The sequence below is a fragment of the Lepidochelys kempii genome, chromosome 2 (genome assembly GCF_965140265.1).
Source record: "Lepidochelys kempii isolate rLepKem1 chromosome 2, rLepKem1.hap2, whole genome shotgun sequence".
Classification (NCBI taxonomy): Eukaryota; Metazoa; Chordata; order Testudines; family Cheloniidae; genus Lepidochelys; species Lepidochelys kempii.
Window position 1 is genome coordinate 258,382,830 of NC_133257.1, and position 21,349 is coordinate 258,404,178.

The 21,349-nt window shown below is 40.9% G+C and overlaps 1 protein-coding gene across 6 annotated transcripts in view; it reads right to left on the minus strand.

Annotated features, from left to right (window-relative positions):
- The window catches only part of DLEC1 (DLEC1 cilia and flagella associated protein), a 53,700-nt gene that overhangs the window by 20,820 nt on the left and 11,531 nt on the right, over positions 1-21,349 (minus strand). For 5 of the 6 annotated variants that reach the window (XR_012157651.1, XM_073334707.1, XM_073334706.1 and 2 more), the window contains 13 exons: positions 20,997-21,084; positions 19,948-20,121; positions 19,019-19,155; positions 18,547-18,639; positions 16,361-16,451; positions 12,472-12,634; positions 10,168-10,360; positions 8,764-8,822; positions 7,307-7,478; positions 6,761-6,854; positions 6,383-6,513; positions 1,997-2,155; positions 50-189 (listed from right to left, as the gene is read on the minus strand). Coding sequence is in view for 5 of the 6 variants with exons in the window: in XM_073334707.1 (XP_073190808.1) it covers positions 50-189; positions 1,997-2,155; positions 6,383-6,513; positions 6,761-6,854; positions 7,307-7,478; positions 8,764-8,822; positions 10,168-10,360; positions 12,472-12,634; positions 16,361-16,451; positions 18,547-18,639; positions 19,019-19,155; positions 19,948-20,121; positions 20,997-21,084 (1,694 nt within the window). In the remaining variant the exon portion in view is untranslated. The remainder of the gene's footprint in view (positions 1-49; positions 190-1,996; positions 2,156-6,382; positions 6,514-6,760; positions 6,855-7,306; positions 7,479-8,763; positions 8,823-10,167; positions 10,361-12,471; positions 12,635-16,360; positions 16,452-18,546; positions 18,640-19,018; positions 19,156-19,947; positions 20,122-20,996; positions 21,085-21,349) is intronic. The other variant, XM_073334708.1, reaches the window with a different exon arrangement.

The following is a 21,349-nucleotide window of genomic DNA, read 5'->3' on the forward strand; positions in this document are numbered from 1 at the left end:
ATCAAAACTAAAATATGGCTTAAAGGAAAACTTCCATTTTTTTCCTCACCTTCCTTCTCCATTTTCGACATCTAGCTCTAATACTGTCTGGAGACGTTGACATAGCAAGGACCTGAACAGAACTGACACGCTGCATTTGCCCAAAGGAGGTAATTCTCCATCAGATGGCTGAATCGTGAATGGGGATGCCTAGGTGATAGAGAAACAAATGTGAATGTCACTCAAAACCTTGCTAGGCAATGTAAAATGCTGAACCCAAGTTCTCAGTTTGGTAAGCGCTTTGCATACCATGCAGCTAAAGACCCAAACTGAAGAACTCAGGATATCGATCAGGAGACTGAGAATACAGCACATGACATTGTGGATCTTCCACTGTTTAAGGTAAGAAGTAACTTTTAATTAACTAGATAGGGTCCCTCATTTAGTTCTGCTAGCCTGACCCATTCTGTCCAAGAAAGCTGTGCTTACAAAATGTCTTTAGACCAAATTTTGGCCAACAATCATGTCCAACTTTTACTGACTACAGTAGGAATTACATGAACAACTTGAAGGGCAGAATTTTGCCTTCTTTGTTTTAGAGATATGGACCTACAATGATTCTTTATATAAAAATAAAAAGCATCTATCCCAGATTCTAGGTGTCCTAGACATTTATTTTAAAACACAAAGCATGACAAATCCAGCCACAAATGCAACCATATGCTAGCAATAATCAGATATCCGATACAGCTCCCTATGCTCCTCAGAGTCAACCCTCTGCCACCAGCCTCCCTACCCGCAAAATCCTGGATTTGTAGCATGCTCTGAAGGTCAACATATTCTGGCTATCACAGACCAAAGTGGGGAGTGTGTTCCAAAACAAACAGGCCCTCCTGGGAAACACCCTGCCAGCAGCCCCTTCTCTTTTAAACAAGAAACCTCCATCTTGCTTCCGCTGACCTTAACTGCAACTGTATAATATGAAGAGAGACATGATCTTTCAAAGTAAGTAAGTTTCAGGCCTCTATATGTCAAAGACAATCTTCATCATCATCTTAATCCAGAAACTCATGGGCAGCCAACTCAGATTACAAAGGACCAATGTAATGTACTTGCTTAACAAATTTCCAGCATCAGGCTCCAAAGAGATTTAATATGTACCCCAGGCAGAGTATGACAGTGGCATGAATCACTATGTCCAGATCTTTCCCTTGAAAGAACATGGGACCAAATCTGGTTTTCAGTGAGGGTGGCAGAGATACACCTTCCTGTTCATAATAGTTCTCTGTTCATAACAGCTACGAATGTACCAAGTGGACAGTGCCAAAATATTCTGGGGAGCGGGACAGATAAATCTGGCACTGGGGACAGGTACACAAGAACATTAGTGTGACCACCATTTTAAACCATGTCTAAGCCAGTTCTTGGCCAACAGATACTATCTAAGAGAAGAAAGATTTCCTCGACAAACAATGGGGTCAAGAATGTGGATGGAATATATTTGATACGTAACATTCTAGGTGATCGTAAACAATGCTTTTGGTATTTTGTTGGGTATGAAGTTTTATAGTTGTTTTTGTGACAAATTTGCACTTTTTCAAATGTATTGTTTAATAACCATAAGGCCCAATCCTTCAAGGTGCTGATATCCTTCCAGGAGGCTCCTATTAACAGCAGTGGGAGTTGAGGTCATTCACTGCCCCTGAGGATATGTTCAGCATATCACAGAATTAGGCCAGCAGGGAATTTGTCCTAGGCACATTATAAATAGAAACAAAGAAAAATAGCTAAACATTATTGCACTTAATAAAACTTGTGCTGTACTTTCTTGATGTGCAAAAATCAGTTTGTTCATCATCATAAGAAAACTGAAAATTACTTTTCTGATTTGGGGGATGAAATTTAGTGCCCTGGGAGCTGAGACACAAATGATAAAGAAGATAGTGTAGCTGGTTCTGGGCAGAGTCTTACAGAACTATATTACCAGTCTTATAAAGAACCTCTTGGAACGACTTACATCTTCGTTCCTTTCAGCTAAGCAAGCTTGACTTTCTTGCATTCTCCACCATGCTGGCAATTGACTTAGGTTTTGAATCTCAAAGGTACTTAACACATTTTCTCCCAATTTAATCAAACCTAAATGGAGTGATGGAACATCAATAGAGAGAGCTGGACCCTAGGACACCAAGAAATATACATTAAAATGGATATCAATATCGAAATTGCCTGATTAAAAAGCATACATTAGCTAAGATTTGTGTTTATATTAACTTATAACAGAAAGCAAAGGTTCAGTTTCTAATACAGAAGAGATCATAAAATCATCAATATCCTTCTTCTGATTAATACATCGCACTACACTTAGATTTCATTTGTGGCCCGGGAGTCCCTCAATGCTAACAGGCAGAGGGCACCCCATACCATAACTCACCTCTGGCCTGATACAAACACATTCCCCCAAAACACTGTTGGCATAATCTGTATCTAAAAGGTGTCATGTAAGATATGCAAACCAATAACATGCTGGTCATTAATATTATGGATGATGAATGTACAGGTGGTGTATAAAGAAATATAAATGTGTGCTAGAAATACGTTCTTAAAAGGTGTTTTGGAAACAGTCTGTCCTAGACAGGCCTAGACCCTAAGCCCAGCCTGTCCTAGACAGGCCTGTCCTGGCCTGTTTTCCTGTGTCTCCAGTGTACACTGAGCCAGGTAATACCTCAGAAGACAATGAAGATTACATCTACATATACATCCACATAAAAAAGCCATCAAGCTAAATGCATGGGGTGGGGGAGAAGACAACTTAATGATTATGATGCAGCCTTCCTGGCTCTTGAAAGGGTGACAGTCGACCTTGGTAAATATAAGCAGAAAGAGAGTGACAGTTTGGCATCCATCACCTGGCAGATAAAGGGGAAGCAGCACCTTCTGAGTTCCTGAAGAGTGGATCCTCTTGGCCTGCACACCAAGAGTAGCTGGAAATGACTTTTGGTGAGAAACCTGCTTCAACAAAATTGTAACTTGCTGAAGTTAAGTTTTAGTCACTAGAAAGTGTGTTTTGTTTTATTTGTAATCATATCCGTGTCTTCTATTCTTACTTATTATCATTTAAATACGTTCCTTTTAATAGACAATCCATCTCAGTGCTGTGTATTAAACAGAAGGGTAAAGTCCTCAGCTAAACTAACAGCTCTTTGCTCTTTGGAGGCAGCAAGCTTAACAACCTCTGTCAGTATCCAGTGAAAGGTATTGGATACTGCAGGTCCAGGTCAGATGGTTTTGGGGGAAACTCGGGACTGGAAGAGCTGTTGGTGTTATCCTGCAAGGAGTAACCAGGCTGAGGTCATTGTGCAGTGAGCATGCTTCTGGTGTCAGGGCTCTCAGCCAAAACTGCACAGTACAGAAGCATTTAGGGTTACAGGACAGGTGGTGACAGAATCGTTACTATCTGGGTGACATTCATGCCAGTACTTTTATGTGAATTTAGTATTCCTGCAAAGGCTTCTGATAACCCTAAAGACTGAAATCCTCTTTTCGGGCCTGATCCAAAGCCCACTAAAGTCAATGGGAGTCTTTCCATTTACTTCAGTGGGTTTTAGATTAGGCCCTTTCTGCAAAGAACATATACAGCACAGGGAGCAGCAGAGGAAGCCTGCCCATACTGCCTCACCTGTATCTTCCCTGTGCTGTGGGCCAGACTTCTCGAAGGCCCAGGCTACCTGTCTGTAGCAGCAATTTGCAGCCACACAATTTGGACCTGCAAAAATGAACTGCGGGCACAAACTGCACCCACAACTCAAATGTGCCCTACCTACCCAATTGTGGGCACAAACTAGATTACTCCGATTTCTCTTCATCATTTATTTGAGGGGTACAAACTGTATGCACAAAAAGGAGGCAGGCCCTTTAAAAACTTTAGCCCCTTGAAAATCTAGCCTTGTACTTCAACCCGAGGATTATCTCAGAGCACTGCCTATACCCTAGAAAAATTACTAATTAATTATAAGAGTGTCAGCCCTGGGTCCTGTCTCTGTTCCCTCAGAACAAGGTTGAAGAGAGTTTGGCTGCCTGCGTAGACAGTGCCATATACATTTGGCTTACACTCAACTTGATGGCATTTATCTGTTTCTGTGTATGAAACACAATAACACCTAATTAATTTCAAAATGTCCAAAAATGTTTTAGGCAGCAATGGGCAGAAACCTATTGACTCTGGTGAAAATTGGAAGAGGGAAAAGGGGGACACATGAAGCCCCTGGCATCTGGTTAGCGGAACAGCAGCTTTAGCCACCTCTGTAATTGTCTCAGAGAAAAATGGAAGAACTGGTTGATGGCAACCATTAACACCTTCCAGCATAAAAATACCCCCCATTTCAGTTCTGCTTATTGTCCCAATACAGTGTAAAATGCTGAATGACTTATCTTCCAGACAGAAAGAAAAGAAATACGATGGGAGGGAATGGGGGGGCATACACACAGCCCCTAGCATGGGTCGGGGAGAAGAATGCAGGGATCTTGGCATGGGGGGAAGGATACAGAGGTACTGGCATGAGAAGACAGGGGTAGGTACACAAATACACAGTGTGACACTGCACCCCATAATCTTCACAGTGATATTATTATGATATGATTATGGCATAATTATGATGCATTTTATGCAAGATGGGTTATGTGAGATGTCATTGGAAAGGTTATGATTTGCTGTACATGATTATCCTATTTGTATGCATGTATCATTTTTGAATACATTGGAAGGGCCAATTCAGAGCAATGGGCCATCAGGAAAAAACAACAGGCCTTAGGAGAAGCTTATCCCCCACCTGGTAAACCTTCCTGTCAACGCTCCAAATAGGCTGTGAACGATGGCTGCTATGACTCTACAAGGACATGTGATGAGACCACGTCTCTAGACTCCATCTTGGGATGTCAGTATTTTTCCACAGACCAGTCTGGAAACCAAGCTTTGGGAACAAAGGATTCCCACCATATGCAAAAGTTATACAAGGCAGGTAGTGACATCATCTGGTGTTCTTCGCTCTCCACACAAGAAAACTCCTGAAAAGACCTGAGGAATAAAGACTGAACTGGGAGAAGTGCTGGACCCAGACTAAAGGGATTTTTAGCCTGTGAATGAAACACCTGGGGATTCCAAGCTGTAAAGCAAGTGCAGCTTGCCCCTTAAGAAACTACAGCCTGCTTGTATCATCTCTTAGGGTGAGAATCTGCTATTCATATCTAATCCATTTAGTATATTACGTTTAGTTTGCGGTTTTGTTTATTTGCTAGGTAATCTGATTTGATCTATTTGCTATCACTTAAAATCTATCTTTTGTAGTTAATAAACTTCTTTTTGCTTTATCTAAACGAGTGAGTTGGAGTGAAGTGTGTGGGAATCATAACTCAGGGGCTGTTGCGTAACAAAAGCTGTTGCATATTCCTCTCCCCATTGAGGGAGGGGGGTGAATTTTATGAGCTTACGCTGTACAGTTCCCTGTGCAATGCAAGACAGTATAATTTTGGGTTTACACTTCAGAGGAGGTGCATGCCTGAGTAGCTGAGAGTAGCCTTCCCATGCAGGGGCTGGTCAGAGAGCCTGCTTGTAACTGCAGCTGGGTGTGTCCCTACCTGTTTGTATGCTGGTGAAAGTGCACGCTGGAGTGCTTTGTAGCTTGTCACAGCAGTACAGTGTGAGAGGGAGTCCAAGCTGGTGGGTCAGGGGGCTCAGTGGTACCCCAGTTCCAGGTGGAGAGCCCAGGAAGAACCCGTCACACATAGATCCTATGGCATGGGCAACCCTGGTATGGAAGGCATAACACGGAGCACAAGAGCTCCTGACATCACAAGGGGAGAATGGGGGACAGTGGTATAGGGGGAGGGAGGAATGGAGGACACACATCCCCTGGAATGTGGCAGAGGGGGCAATGAAGGGGCATACAGAGCCTCTGTAATTGGGAGGGAGAATGGGAGACGCTGGAATGGAGGGAATGGGATAGGGTGCAAACAGAACCCCTGGCATGGGGTAGGTGGAAGTGGGTTACAAGGAGTCCCTGAAATAGAGGAGGAAGTTAGGGTAGCATAAAGGGACCTTGTGGTGGGGAATGGAAGAATGCAAGGAGCCCCAATGTGTGCCATGAGCTCAGCCTATAGAAGCAACAAATTGTGCAGCCCTCTAGTTTATGTACACCTATTACAATAAGAGTTCTAACTAGTGATGAAATAAGGGATTTCTTCTAGGTATTGGACTGAGACCACCAACTCATTTCACATAGGCCACTCACCAACCATTAGATAGTACCAAACGTCAGACACCCAAAAGGTGAAAGGTTATATTTATACATATATCATTATCAGCTCTCTCAGCCAGCCCATCCTCCTGAAATGTTGTATGTATTGTCACCTTAAAAGCAGCCTCCACATGCAGCACAACTGGCTCCACAGAGTGCTCGATTTTACAATGCAGGTTATGGCTGGCATATCCAGGTTTGCTTCCAGTAAAATTCAATTCAAATTCACAGAATTCATTGGCTTCTAGAAAAGAAAAATTCAGTTTCTTCATAATCATCATCTTTCCCCTCCTCCCCACTTTACACGGCTAAATCCCCAAAGCCTTTGAACGTCAATGGGAAGACTCCCATTGACTTCCATCTGCTTTGGATCAGGCCCTAATTTCACAAACGTGTTGACAACATCACACTCTACCATTTCTTTCTTAATGTAACACTCAACAATTTAAATATTTCTACTAATAATTATTTACAAAGCACAGAAACTTTACCTAACACTCCAGTATAAGGTTCAACTTCAACTATATCATGTGCACTGATTTTTCCCCATGTATATTTGATGGATGATTTGCTGTTATTCCACATCTAAAACAATTGAAAAATTAATGAGCTAAATAATGCACTTTATGCTTTCACGGGAGTCTGCAAAATGCCAATATGTTGTCAATAGTGCTGCCTTAGAAACAAGGTATTTCAGTGTTTGCACTGTTTCAATTTTATCTTCAACAGTGAACTCATGTCAAAACCATTCTACTATAAACATGCTAAGATCAGTTTTAGGATGTGACAGGTCTATCTAGTTATTTGCATGGCCTGTATCACCATAGTACTTGAACCCCTTCCCTGAAATGAATCAAGAACAAACAAAAAACATAAAACCCAAGAGTTTAAAGCAACATTGACGGTTAAAGTTAAATCCAGAAAAATGTGGCTAACCAAAGCTACTGTTAGAATACAGCAATATATGCGCTCCCATTACGCCCATGAAGCCTAGTTACATGCACTGAACAACAACATAAAGGTAGAAGCAAACAAACCTTAAATGTTTTTTTTACATTTACGCCAATAAAGTTTTCTCCAGGGATGATAATGATATAGGGTTCCAAAAGGAGTTGAAATGGTTCCGTTGAACCTTTAACTTCTATTTCCAGTGCAATCACATCATCTGTTTTGGATTCTGAATTTCCAAGCATCACCTGCTTTTCTGAGCTGTGTGAGGAAATCATTAGAATTACTGAGCAGATTTTGCATTTATATATGATCTGATCTAGTGTGATATAGGGGGTTTGATTTGCCTTTAACTTACACTGAAGTGAATCAGCTGTAACTTTACTGAAGCCATGAAATAAAACTGGAATGACAGGAGAATCAGACCCAGGGTATCTAGTGGTTAGAATAGGACACTGGGAGTCAAGACTCCAGTGACCTATTGCCTGGTCTGCTACCATATTGCCTTTTGATAATGGGAAAATGCTTAGATTCAAATTTTTAAATTGTGTGTCTCCATATTGGGGTGTTTTAGACACCTAAGATCAGGTTCCCCACTCAGTTATATCCAGAATAAATCTGTTGGCTTCTGAATATACACCAGTGTAATTAAAAGCAGAATTTGACCTCTAGGATGTGACCTTCAGAAGTATTGAGCACTCTTAGCTCCCAGTGACTTCAGCTGAAGTTGAAGGTGCTCACCACCTCTGAACATCAGGTGTCTAAAACTGGACACTTAAAAATCAAAGCTCCTAAAATTACAGGCCACTTGTGGAATTGTGGGCCTGTAATGTGCCTCAGCTAAAAATCATGATAACAACATTACTTTCCTTATGGAGATGTTGTGAGAATTAATATTCGTAAAGCACTTTGAGCTCCACAGATGAAAAGCGCAGTACAAATACAGAGGGTTACTGATGGGTGAGAGCAGCGTGCACTACAGTTAAACTTTACTACTGCCAATTCCCATAACAGGTCTCTTTTGCAACTGCTCATAACCTTCTCAAGCAAACTGAGTCTGAAAGGAAGTTTTCCATGACAGGCCTCAACCCTGGCAATAAATATTTTTTGGCTGATCTTTTTTTGAATGATACAAATGTGGAAAATATAATCGTCCTTCCTTCTACATGAAACGAGTTTAGTCATCCCAGTTCAATTTCTACTGAGCAGGTATCCATATCACAAAGACCACTATGACAACTGGTAATAATTGGCAAACTTGTTGGTAGTCTCAGCAGAAAGGCCACGGAATTAATGGGCATGGAGACTGAATTACCTCTTGCCCACATAGGTGGTCCCTCTGGGAAGTACTAAAGCATGTGGGAAAGCTTGCAATGATGCTGTCTGCTATCTATTCTGTGGATAAATTATGTAGCGTTGTCGATCCAGGACCATTCACAAGCATTACAATCACTACAGAAATAAACCACCACCAATAAACTTAATGCTAATAATTTAATTACACTATTATGTGTCTGTTGCATGTCACTACTGCTTCTCAGCTTACCTAGGTGGCTCTGGGATGTCCCTCAGTACAATTTGAATCACACTGTGATAATCTTTCAGCTATATGAAAGAGGACATAATTTAAATCATTTATGCTGAGGTATCCATCTCCCCCCCCCCTGCAATCAAGAACATTTAAAATGGGGAAAAGTGGATGCAAAATAATCTATAATTAAAAGTTAAAGGACTACAACTATATTGCATGGTTACAAGAAAAATACTCGTTACAGTAGAACCTCAGAATTAGGAACAGCTTGGGAATGGAGGCTGTTCGTAATTCTGAAATGTTCATAACTCTGAACAAAGCGTTATGGTTGTTCTTTCAAAAGTGTATAACTGAACATTGGACTTAATATAGCTTTGAAACTTTACTATGCAGAAGAAAAATGCTGCTTTTAACCATCTTAAATGAAACAAGCACAGAAACAGTTTCCTTACCTTGTCAAATCTTTTTTTTAAACTTTCCCTTTATTTTTTTAGTAGTGTATATTTAATACAGTACTGTACTGTATTTACTTTTTTTTTTTTAGGTTTCTGCTGCTGCCTGATTGCATACGTCCAGTTCCAAATGAGGTGTGTGTGGTTGACCAGTCAGTTTGTAACTTTGGTGTTCGTAACTCTGAGGTTCTACTGTAATTCAGACTTTTTCCTTTAATTTGCCCTAGTATATTACATACTGTAGACAAATATCTGCGAGATTTCCCTAAATCAAGAATAAAATTACTTTAATGCCTTAACAGCTGAAGTATTTGTCTATCCATCCCACTAATATAAAAATTCAGAGGTCATCAAACTCCAAACTGTGCTTGAAAAAGAGGCACTGTTGTACCCGTTGGCAGTACTAAATTTAAAGATGGCTCTTCTTTTATGCTAATAGTGTGAAGGAATGACATACAGTCGGACCTTAATACTGTAATGTGTTACAAAGAGCTCACTTATTTATAAATACCAGTAATCTGAATAATGCAATATGTGTCATTTTATGTTTTCACTAATGAAACATTTATTAATTCAGTTTTCTATTAACCTGTATTAAGATCTTTCTTAAACCACTCCTGTTTCGGCAGTTATGTGACCCTAATCACCCTCAACTCTGTAATCTGTTTGGATCAAGTCTTTTTAAATACACTAACCCAATTCTGCTCTGATGCCACTGTAAATCTCAAGCATCTCAGATGAAGTTAATGGAGCTGAATCAGTATAAAACTGAGATCAGAATCAGGCTCGATATTTTGCAACCAAAACATATTTTCCTTTAATAACGCTGTAGATTTTTAATACTATGTATCCCAGCATCACAACAGTTGATTAAACTTAATTCAAAAATCTCTACAGCAAGGTTTTTATGACTTGCATAAAAATACACAGCTGGAATTTATAGGAAATAAGAAATCTTGACCCGTACCTCCTGCGGAGCATAAGTGAGAATAAACTCGTGATCAGTGTGGGGCTGCAGAATTCCCAGGTTAGGATTTATAGAGAAAGCTGACTCTACATCTAGATGGTACTTGACCTTTGCAAGGTCCCCAGTTTCTTCAGGCATTAATGGTTGCAGATTAGGCTTCATTATCTGCCAGTAGAAAGGAAGTTCCACATGACTGGAAATAGATTAATAAACAGAAAAAGACTATAATACCAAATATTTAGATAGATTTTTTTCTGTAAGATCATAGTATAAAATTGTACCACAGTCCACAATATCCTTTTCCTTAAAGATCATAAGAAAATCTCTACTAGTCACAAAACTGATAGAGTTGTGTAGGAAGATTGTTACAGTATAAAAATACAAGGAAGCTGCGATAAACTATATAACTATTGAAAAGCTATTAGCACAAGATGTGGACAAACTGGAGAGAGACCAGAGGAGAGCAAAAAAAATCGTAAAAGGTTTAGAAAACTTGACCTATGAGGAAACGTTAAAAAACTGGCCATGTTGAGTCCTGAGAAAAGAAAACTGAGAAGGGACCTGATAACAGTCTTCAGATATGTTAAGGGCTGTTATAAAGAGGACTGTGATCAATAGTTCTCCATGTCCATTGAAGGTACGACAAGAAGTAATGAGCTTAATCTGCTGCAAGGGAGATTTAGGTTAGATATTAGGAAAAACTTTTAAATTATAAGAATAATTAAGAGCTAGAATAGGTTAGTAAAGGAGGTTGTGGAATCTCCATCATTGGAGGCTTTTAAGAACAGGTTAGACAAACACCTACCGGGGTGGTCTGAGTATACTTAATCCTGCCTCAGCACAGGAGGATGGATTAAATGACATTTTAAGATCCTTTCCACCCCTACATTTCTATGATTCTAGCCTTCTTAACCTATAATGTAGTGCAGCATTTAGGTAACAGAAGTAGCCTTTGCTGACATCAAACTTTTCCCTTTCTGGAATTTCATCCAAAGCCCACTGAAATCAATGGAAACACTCCCATTGACTTCAGTGGGTTTGGACTGTACTGCTAGCTATTATGTAGGTAGGTTTCTATATTTAATTGTAAAATGAGGTCAGGCTTAGACTCTTGACATGTAAGTAAATGATTATGCATTGTTAGCCAGTCATGCCACTTAACTAGAAAACAGTCAATAAGAATGCTTGCTTAATTGAGTTGCTTCATGGGGAATTTTGTGTAATTTAATAGGCTTTAAAATCCACTTCACTGTGACATCTAAAACCTCACACTACACAATAGGTATGGCAGGAAGCTGATATTCTAATTTCTGTGTGCAAATGAGGTGAAACTAAAAGAACAAGTGCAATTTTTATACTGCCTGGTATGACAGAAACTATAAAACTATTCTTGATAGTCACCTGTTTACTACTGCATTGTATGCAAGTTTGTTTCACAAAGTACAGGTTTGTTTCATACAAATGCTTTACAATAAAAGTGTAGTGACCATGCCAGTGCAATTAAAATGTACAGAAAATGTGATGCTGGATCCTCAACAGGCGGGAATCACAATAGCAATGGAGCTCCGCCAATTTACCCTAGTTGAGAATCTGACCCGTCGTTTATAAATCCAAACACAATTCTCTGTCACTTTTCATTTTGCTGTATACAGTTTCCATGTCAGGTTCTGCACTCCAGTGAAGTCAATACAGTCAGTAAGGATTTATATTAATGTAATCAAGGTAAGTATCTGGCCCATTGATGCTTTGGTTATCTGCAAACCTCTAACTTCAGTTATCAGAGATATTGAACTTATTGTTAATTATATTGTTAATTATTATTAGTGTTACAGCAAAGCCCAGTGGTCTCAATCAGGATCAGGGTACCATTGTACTAGGCACAATATAAATGCACTTTAAGATGTGGTCCTTATCCCAAAGAGAGTTTATAATTTAATCTATTAGATTTAGGTGTTCCCACTAAGGGCATTTTGTCCCCAACTCCCCCATTTACAAATCTTCTGGGGCTGGAGGGATACAGTATAAAGAGCTGAAAATGTATCAAAATATGGCAGCAGATCAGCCATTCAGTCAGGAGTGTGATCTGTGGCTGCCTTTAGCACTCTGATATATGTATATTGTGCCCATGGCTGCTATTGCAAACAAGAATAACATTTATCCATATTGCTGATTAATTGCATGAATATTTCCCCAACCCAGGGGATTCTTGCTGTCCCAGTCTAACAGAAGAGTGTAGCACATATTAGGTCATAAAACAACACTCTACAGTCCTAACGTGCTATTATATTACTAGCAGCTACGTACGTAGAGTTTCTTATAAGGAGTTTCTTCTCTGTTGTTGCATGTGGATTTTGAGGGTCAAAACGTATGAGGTGCTGTGCTGCTATGTCTGTAGGCTCACCAGGGGCTGGGTGGCTTTCTCCACCAGTGACAGATAAAAGCTCTAAAGCTATCAGCTGTCCACTTCCTGCAAGAAAATAAATATGAATCGCTGTTTACCATATGGCAGTTAAGTTTATTCACACTGCTTGCTTATTCATGACCATACCTATAGCAATGGACACTACTGATAAATCTGGGTTTTCCTCAGCCTTCTGCGCTCCAACGTGCTAAGACTACAGTACCTTCATGATATCATTTCACTGCCAATCTACACCAATATATACAGATAGTTTCCTTATGTATTTAACACATTTTGGGGTTGCAAGGCCAGCTCATCAGCTAGTATAAACAGATATGATTTGATGTAAACTGGCATAGTTCCACTGAAGTCAATTGAGCTATGAGAATTCAATTGAGAATCTGACCCCCAATCTTTATCACAGAAAATAACCAATTAAAAAAAAGAGTTGTATATTAACAACTACAGCAAACAGTAAAAACCTTTGCACTGCTGCAAATTTTTCAATAAAATTATTAGGAAGCCTGGAAATTATATATAATTTCTTAAGTATTTACAAGTCCTTGGTAAGAAAAGCATTTAGGTTAAAAATCAAAAGGTTAAATTAGCAAGCATAACACAATTGCCTACATAGCTTAAGACTGGGTATGCCACAACACGTTTCAAACCCAAATGCATGTCTTTCCCACAAAAACTGGAATTTTACAATTTGTCACCGTATATTCTTGATATCATAAATATCAAATCTTGAGTCAATGCAAAATGGTATAAGGCCAATGAAATGAATCACACATTATTTTAAGTTTTCTCCCTTGCTAATTCCCCTCATTGGCCACCTAATTCATACTGAGAAAGTAGGGCAATCAGCTAGTTATCTTGGATGCCTGTAAAACAAACACCAGAAGCTTTGAAACAAGCAGGAAGAATTGGAAGTCCTGGCACGGTCAAGGAACTATGATGTGATTGGAATAACAGAGACTTGATGGGGTAAATCACATGACTGGAGCACTATCATGGATGGGTATAAACTATTCAGGAAGGACAGGAAGAGGAGAAAGGGTGGAGAAGTTGCACTCTATGTAAGAGAGCAGTATGATTGCTCAGAGCTCCAGTATGAAACTGGAGAAAAGCCTGTTGAGAGTCTTTGGATTAAGTTTCGAGGTGAGAGCAACAAGGATGATGTCATGGTGGGTATCTACTACAGACCACCAGACCAGGAGGATGAGGTAGGCAAGGCTTTCTTCGGACAACTAACAGAAGTTTCCAGATCACAGGCCCTGGTTGTCATGGGGGACTTATAATCACCCTGACATCTGCTGGGAGAGCAATACAGCAGTGCACAGAAAATCCAGGAAGTTTTGGGAGAGTGTTGGGGACAACTTCCTGGTGCAACTACTGGAGACCCTGAACTTCAGAAAAGCAGACTTTGACTCCCTCAGGGAACTGATGGGCAGGATCCCTGGGAGGCTAATATGAGGAGGAAAGGAAGCCAGGAGAGCAGGCTATATTTTAAAGAAGCCTTATTGAGGACACAGGAACAAACCATCCTGAGGTGCAGAAAAAATAGCAAATATGGCAGGCGACCAGCTTGGCTTAACAGAGAAATCTTTGGTGAGCTTAAACATAAAAAGGACACTTACAAGAAGTGGAAACCTAGACAGATGACTAGGGAGGAGTATACAAATATTGCTCAAGCATGCAGGGGCGTAATCAGAAAGGCCAAAGCACAATTCGAGTTGCAGCTAGCAAGGGATGTGAAGGGTAACAAGAAGGGTTTCTACAGGTATGTTAGTAACAAGAAGTTGGTCAAGGAAAGTGTGGGACCCTTACTGAATGGGGGAGGCAACCTAGTGACAGATGATGTGGGAAAAGCTGAAGTACTCAATGCTTTTTTTTGCCTCAGTCTTCACAGACAAGGTCAGCTCCCAGACTGCTGCACTGGGCTGCACAGTATGGCGAGGAGGTGAGCAGCCCTCAGTGGTGAAAGAACAGGTTAAGAACTATATAGAAAAGCTGGACATGCACAAGTCCATGGGGCCAGATGCAACGCATCCGAGGGTGCCGAGGGAGCTGGCTGATGTGATTGCAGAGCCATTGGCCATTATTTCTAAAACTCGTGGGAATCATGAGAGGTCCCGGACGATTGGAAAAAAGCAAATATATTGCCCATCTTTGAAAAAGGAGAATCCGGGGAACTATAGACTGGTCAGCCTCACCTCAGTTCCCAGAAAAAATCATGCAGCAAGTCCTCAAGGAATCCATTTTGAAGCACTTGGAGGAGAGGAAGATGATCAGAAACAGTCAACATGGATTCACCAAGGGCAAGTCATGCCTGACCAACCTGATTGCCTTCTATGATGAGATAACTGGCTCTGTGGATATGGGGAAAGCGGTGGATGTGGTATACCTTGACTTTAGCAAAGCTTTTGATACGGTCTCCCATAGTATTCTTGCCAGCAAGTTAAAAAAGTATGGATTGGATGAATGGACTATAAGGTGGATAGAAAGCTGGCTAGATCGTTGGGCTCAATGGGTAGTGATCAACGGCTCGATGTCTAGTTGGCAGCCAGTATCAAGGGAAGTGCCCCAGGGGGTGGTCCTTTTCAACATCTTCATTAATGATCTAGATGATGGGATGGATTGCACCCTCAGAAAGTTTGCAGATGACACTAAGCTGGGGGGAGAGGTAGATATGCTGGAGGGTAGGGATAGGGTCCAGAGTGACCTAGACAAATTGGAGGATTGGGCCAAAAGAAATCTGATGAGGTTCAACAAGGACAAGTGCAGAGTCCTGCACTTAGGACGAAAGAATCCCATGCACTGCTACAGACTGGGGACCGACTGGCTAAGCGGCAGTTCTGCAGAAAAGGATCTGGGGATTACAGTGGATGAGAAGCTGGATATGAGACAGTAGTGTGCTCTTGTTGCCAAGAAGGCTAACAGCATATTGGGCTGCATTAGTACGAGCATTGCCAGCAGATCGAGGGAAGTGATTATTCCCCTCTATTCGGCACTGGTAAAGCCACATCTGGAGTATTGCGTCCAGTTTTGGGCCCCCCACTACAGAAATGATGTGGACAAATTGGAGCGAGTGTAGCGTAGGGCATCTAAAATGATTAGGGGGCTGGGGCACATGACTTATGAGGAGAGGCTGAGGGAACTGGGCTTATTTAGTCTGCAGAAGAGAAGACTGAGGGGGGATTTGGTAGCAGCCTTCAACTACCTGAAGGGGGGGTGCCAAAGAGGATGGAGCTCGGCTGTTCTCAGTGGTGGCAGATGACAGAACAAGAAGCAATGGTCTCAAGTTACAGTGGGGGAGGTCTAGTTGGACATTAGGAAACACTATTTCACTAGGAGGGTGGTGAAGCACTGGAAAGGGTTACCTAGGGAGGTGGCGGAATCTCCATCCTTAAAGGTTTTTAAGGCCCGACTTGACAAAGCCCTGGCTGGGATGATTTAGTTGGGGTTGGTCCTGCTTTGAGCAGGGGGTTAGACTAGATGACCTCCTGAGGTCTCTTCCAACCCTAATCTTCTATGATTCATTATAGGACTTTCTCACATAGTTTAAAGGCCAGCATCATGCATCAAGTTAAGAGGTATGTTTCTAGTGCAGTTGGGATTCCAAATGTTTCATTTAGTAGAATAATGTAACAATAATAACATACATTGAACATTGACGTTAACATCTTCAAAATGCTTTGCAAACACTGATTAATCCATTGATTTAAAAATGTTTAAAACACCTTGTACTTTCCGCTTTATACAATATCTCAAAACACATTAGAAACAAACCTGTAACTGTGATGTCATTGATCTGGCAATTATCACAAACAATAGTGAATGTCTGCTTCAGGTTTTCAGGAGACGAGGGGGAAAACAGTATCTAAAAGAGACGATTGCACACAGTGAAATAGCAGTGCCCATAATTAATTTCATACAATTCTTAGACTTCTATACAGAGATGTTCATTACAAAAAAACTCTAGCGATCAATTAATCAATTATAAAACCTTACATATGTCATAAAAAGTCTTTAATGTTCAGAGTCTGCTCTCAGTTACTTTGAGGTAAATCAAGAGTAGGCCTTCTGAATTCACTGGTGTTCCACCAATGTAACTGAGGGCAGAATCAAGTCTTAAATATGGGATAAATATACTGCAAAAGAGTGTGGATAGCATGTAGAGATCATTATCAACGTTATTCATCCATCCCTATGCATCCTTCAACCAATCAGCACTCTGCAGAAGATCTCTGTGTAATCTGGATCTGAGAAAATGGGAAAGGACAGCAAAGAAAGCAGTACAGATCAGCAAGATCTACACATTAATTGGAGTGTCCCTCTTCAAAAAGAGCACAACTGGCATCCAAAATGGAGCATAAGCATCTGCAGGCATGCAACAAAGGAATTTATGCAGGCATGCAACAAAGGAATTTATGCAGGCATGCAACAAAGGAATTTATGCTCCAAAAGGAAAGAGGAGGAGAGATTGCCCTTCCTTCCCAAGGAAATCTGTGAAGGAAAGTGCTTTCTTGGATTTGACTCTCTCCATTACAGTAAGGGATGTACTCCTGTGATCTCAAACTGTTGTTGTCTCTGGCTTCACACAGGATCCCTTGATTAGGGTCAGACTGGGCTTGTCCCCTGGACATGTGAGCAGAGCTGGAAGGGCACAGGAGCCTTCTCCCCTTACAAGCACCTATAATTGCAGTCTCTATGCTCTCAAATGCTACTCACTAGCACCTCCTGGAGTACAAGCCTCCCCAAAGGCATAGAAAGGTGATAGGGCCATGGCACCACTCCCCTCACCACTGTCCACATACGTGAAAGAAAGGAGTGTACACTACAGCCTCCTAATGGGTGGCTTAGTGAGTGCATTCTTCCTATGCATGGGAGACCTCCAAGAGGCATGTATGTACATGTATATGTACAGGTGATATACAAAAAATTATAAATATGGGCTGGAAATACGTTCTTAAAATGTGTTTGGCAAGTAAGGCTTAAATCATCCTGCCCTAGACAAAGGAATATGGTTGCACCTGCTTGAATGTGTCTCCAACGTAAACTGAGCAAAGAGAAAGCCTACAGAAGTATATTTACATAAAAGATAAACAAAGCCATCAAATTAACGAGTGGGGGCGATAACCATTTAACTATCATGATGGTGGTGGAGACTATAAAAATTAATGTGGCGTCAACTCCATGGTGGATGCAGGAGGGCTTCTTGACTTTGAAAACAAAGATAAACTTTGAGGATATAGGCAGAGAGAAAAAGCCAATTTCTCACACTTCACCTGAGGAGACAAAGAAATCAAGAGCTTGAGCTCTGTTGGATCCTGGCTAAAGACTGGCCAGCCATGCTGAAAGACCAGCTGTGGTGAGAAATCTACTTTGAACAGAAGACTCTAGTTTGTTGAGTTAGGTTTTAGTCTTAGAAGCGTATTTTTACTTTTGTTTATTTGTAACCATTTCTATCTCAATTCCTTACTTGGTATCACTTAAATATCTGTTCTTCGTTAATATATAATCTTCTTTTATTACACAAACATCAAAGTGCAGTGTTTCAAACTGAAGAGTAAAATCCTCAGCCAAACTTACAGGCTGGAAGTGCGTACTGCCTCTTTAAAGGAGCAGCAACTTGATAAGATTTTGTTAGTGCTACAGTGAGAGGGGCTGCACACTGCAGAGGAGATGGTTTTAGGTAGACTTGGGACTGGAAGGGCTCTTGGTGTCACCCTGGAAGGAGTAACCAGGCTGCTGGAAGCCAGGGGGAGGCCACTGTGCTGTAAGCAGGCTGCTGGTGTCAGGACTCTGAGCCAAAGCTGCACAGCACAGAAGCAGCCAAGGCTATAGGGCAGGCAGTGACACAACCCCTTACTGGTCTGGGTGAACCCCCCAAGCATCACACTTCGGGATTTTAAAATGGCCTATATTGCTCATATATTTGGTAAAGTACAAAATATTAAACACTAATTACTGACCTCTAAGAACATAGCTTGATCTGGACCTAGCTCAAAAACAGCAGGTCGGATCCCAAACGGACCTTGCTCCACAAAACCAATAGTTGCAACAGCCTTGAAGTGAAAAAAGAACAAACAAAATAAATTGATCATGTTGGGTTTTTGTAGCCAGCTATTTAGAGTAGGTGACATCCTGTGACAATTAAAGTTTTTTCTTTCCATATAATTCTTCTTCTTCTTCAATAAATCTCAAAGGTATATACCATTGCTTAATTGACAGAAAATCCTCATGGTTTTCTGGGTTACCTGGGGGGAGCAGAGGGCAGGAAGGGTGCTGTTGTCACAATCAAGTGGCAGATACAAAGGGCCTTTTTTGAAGTTTACAGAGGAGCATGTATGACTTCAGGCCAGCCCTGCTGATTGTCATGGCCCACAAAGTCTTTATACTTTGAGATACCTAAACTGTGTCCAATGGTTCCTCCCAATCACTTACCCTGAAATTAGGAGGTGGCCATACTTTCTTTGGCATAATACAGAACTTTCCATTACTGGACCCTTCATTTCTGCACACAAATTCTGTCATTTTTACTCCCCCCACAAGGCAGGAACCACAATTGATGATGCGAGGCACTGCAACAAACAATACAACAAGGAAAATACGCATGTAGTGAAAGCTAACTGCAGGAAAAATAGTTATTTAATCAATTACTCTTTAAACATGGACTCATTGAATATGAATTATTAAGACTCTAAAGATGCTAAACACTTTAAATGGTTACTTTAAAGGTGCAGCAGTTTGAGCTGTAACTTGCTATAACTCTCCCATATTAAATGATGCTTCCAGCTCCAAGTACTCAAGGATTGTGTCAAACTTTGATAACAATAAAGAAGATTTTGTAAAAGAGCTTTGTGCTGGGGGAAAGCAAATTACTGATGGCTAACAAAAACAGCACATCTTCAGCTCGTATAAATAGGCATAACTCCATTGAGCTATGCAGATTTATGCCAGTTGAGATTGTGATTTGAGATATTACAGGCTGGGCTAGATATTTTCAGAGGAGAGTTTTGCAGTAAACAGCACCCTAGATATTTAATGTTTAACAATTGAGGAAGTGATGGACATAGCAAATATATAGAATCTGAATTTCAAAAGTGGCTTCAGATTTTTGGGCCTCTGGCTCTGCACCCTGAAAATAACTGTTGGCACAATTTGGCAGATACAAATAATTAAGGGAGTATTTTACAGCATTTAAATGCCTATTAATCAGATTATGCATGTAAATCAGACAGTTAGACACGTAAGTGGTATGAAATGCACCTGCAACATTATTCTACAATCCTCCATAAAGTTGGAGACAGTCAAGGCCCTTTAAAAATCAGAGACCTAAAGCTTAACAGAAACTATTGAGTGCTTGCACCTACATGTTAATACAGGAGGTGGTCTCCTAGCTTCTATAGGGATTAGGAGAGAGTATGGTGCTTGCGTCTCCACTAGAATATAATCTTCATAATTAGCTAAATATTCAGGAATAAACTGAATTGTGTACTGGCAAGTCATCCCAGGAGCGACAAGTCCACCCTCTCCTGGAAATTTTCCTAGGAAAGAAAATGCAGGTGATTTAAAATTTCAAATACAAAAGTTGTTCTATGCTTTCATGACCATATTCTGCCCTTTGAAAGCTGCTCTTAGTGAACTCTTAATATGTGCTATCTTAGATAATTTGCCATAAATGGTGTGACCATAAGAGAGCCTGACCCTGCAGTCCTTATATATCCATGGCTCCCTCTGAAGTCAATGGGCAGTAAGGGACTCTTTACACTGATTTCAATGGGCATTGAATCAGGACCTAGATGAGTTTTTGCAGTCTCAGGGCAGGGATCAATGCTACTACGGCAGGGATCAATGCTCTGAGATCGATCCACTGGCGGTTGATCTAGCGGGTCTAGCAAAGACCCGCCAAATCAACTGCAGATCGCTCTCCAGTCAATCCCTGTATTCTACCCCCGACAAAAAGAGTAAGGTAAGTCAATGGGAGATTTTTTCCTGTCGACCACCCGCGGCGTAGACCACGCGGTAACTCGATCTAAGGAACGTCGACTCCAGCTACGTTGTTCACGTAGCTGGAGTTGCGTAGTGTAGATCGATTTACCACAGTAGTGTAGACATAGCCTACGTCTAGATGTGTTATGCATACCATTTCTTTTGTTTCAGTCTGATCTCCCTACATTTCATTTTTAATTAGACCACTAGAGTCTCAGACTTCTGTCTGGGAGTTTCATGTAGACTGTCCTAGACAGGTAAGACAACCTCTAACTTCTAAGAAGTGATATGAGACTCTATGGGATTAAGGATCTGCCCACCTGGATTGCATTGTAGATGGGACGCACACAAAAATCAATGTATTATATTCAAGTAGACAAATTAGTTCTTGTACAATTTTGCATCTTCAGAGCTAGTAATAGCAACTTACCCAGCCCAATGGCAAAGGCTGAAGTAGATGGAGGAATGACTCTTACATGGCGACACACTGAAGTCAGGTTCTGCAGCTCTATAGTCATCTTTGTTTAAAAAAGAATAGAATACCAAATAACACTTATGCACTGTTCATTTTCATAATACTCTGCATACAGCAGTGAATTACTTCTCACAACACGCCTAGGAGGTAGGTATTTTGTAAATGGGAAAACTGAACATTTCTGTCAGCATCTGAAGTAAAGGACATGTCACACAAAAGCAACCTGAGGTTGAAAAGGACACACTTAGTACTCCTTGCGGGAAGTTCTGCTGATGATTGAAAGAGAGAGGAAAATGAGGCTCAGGAGA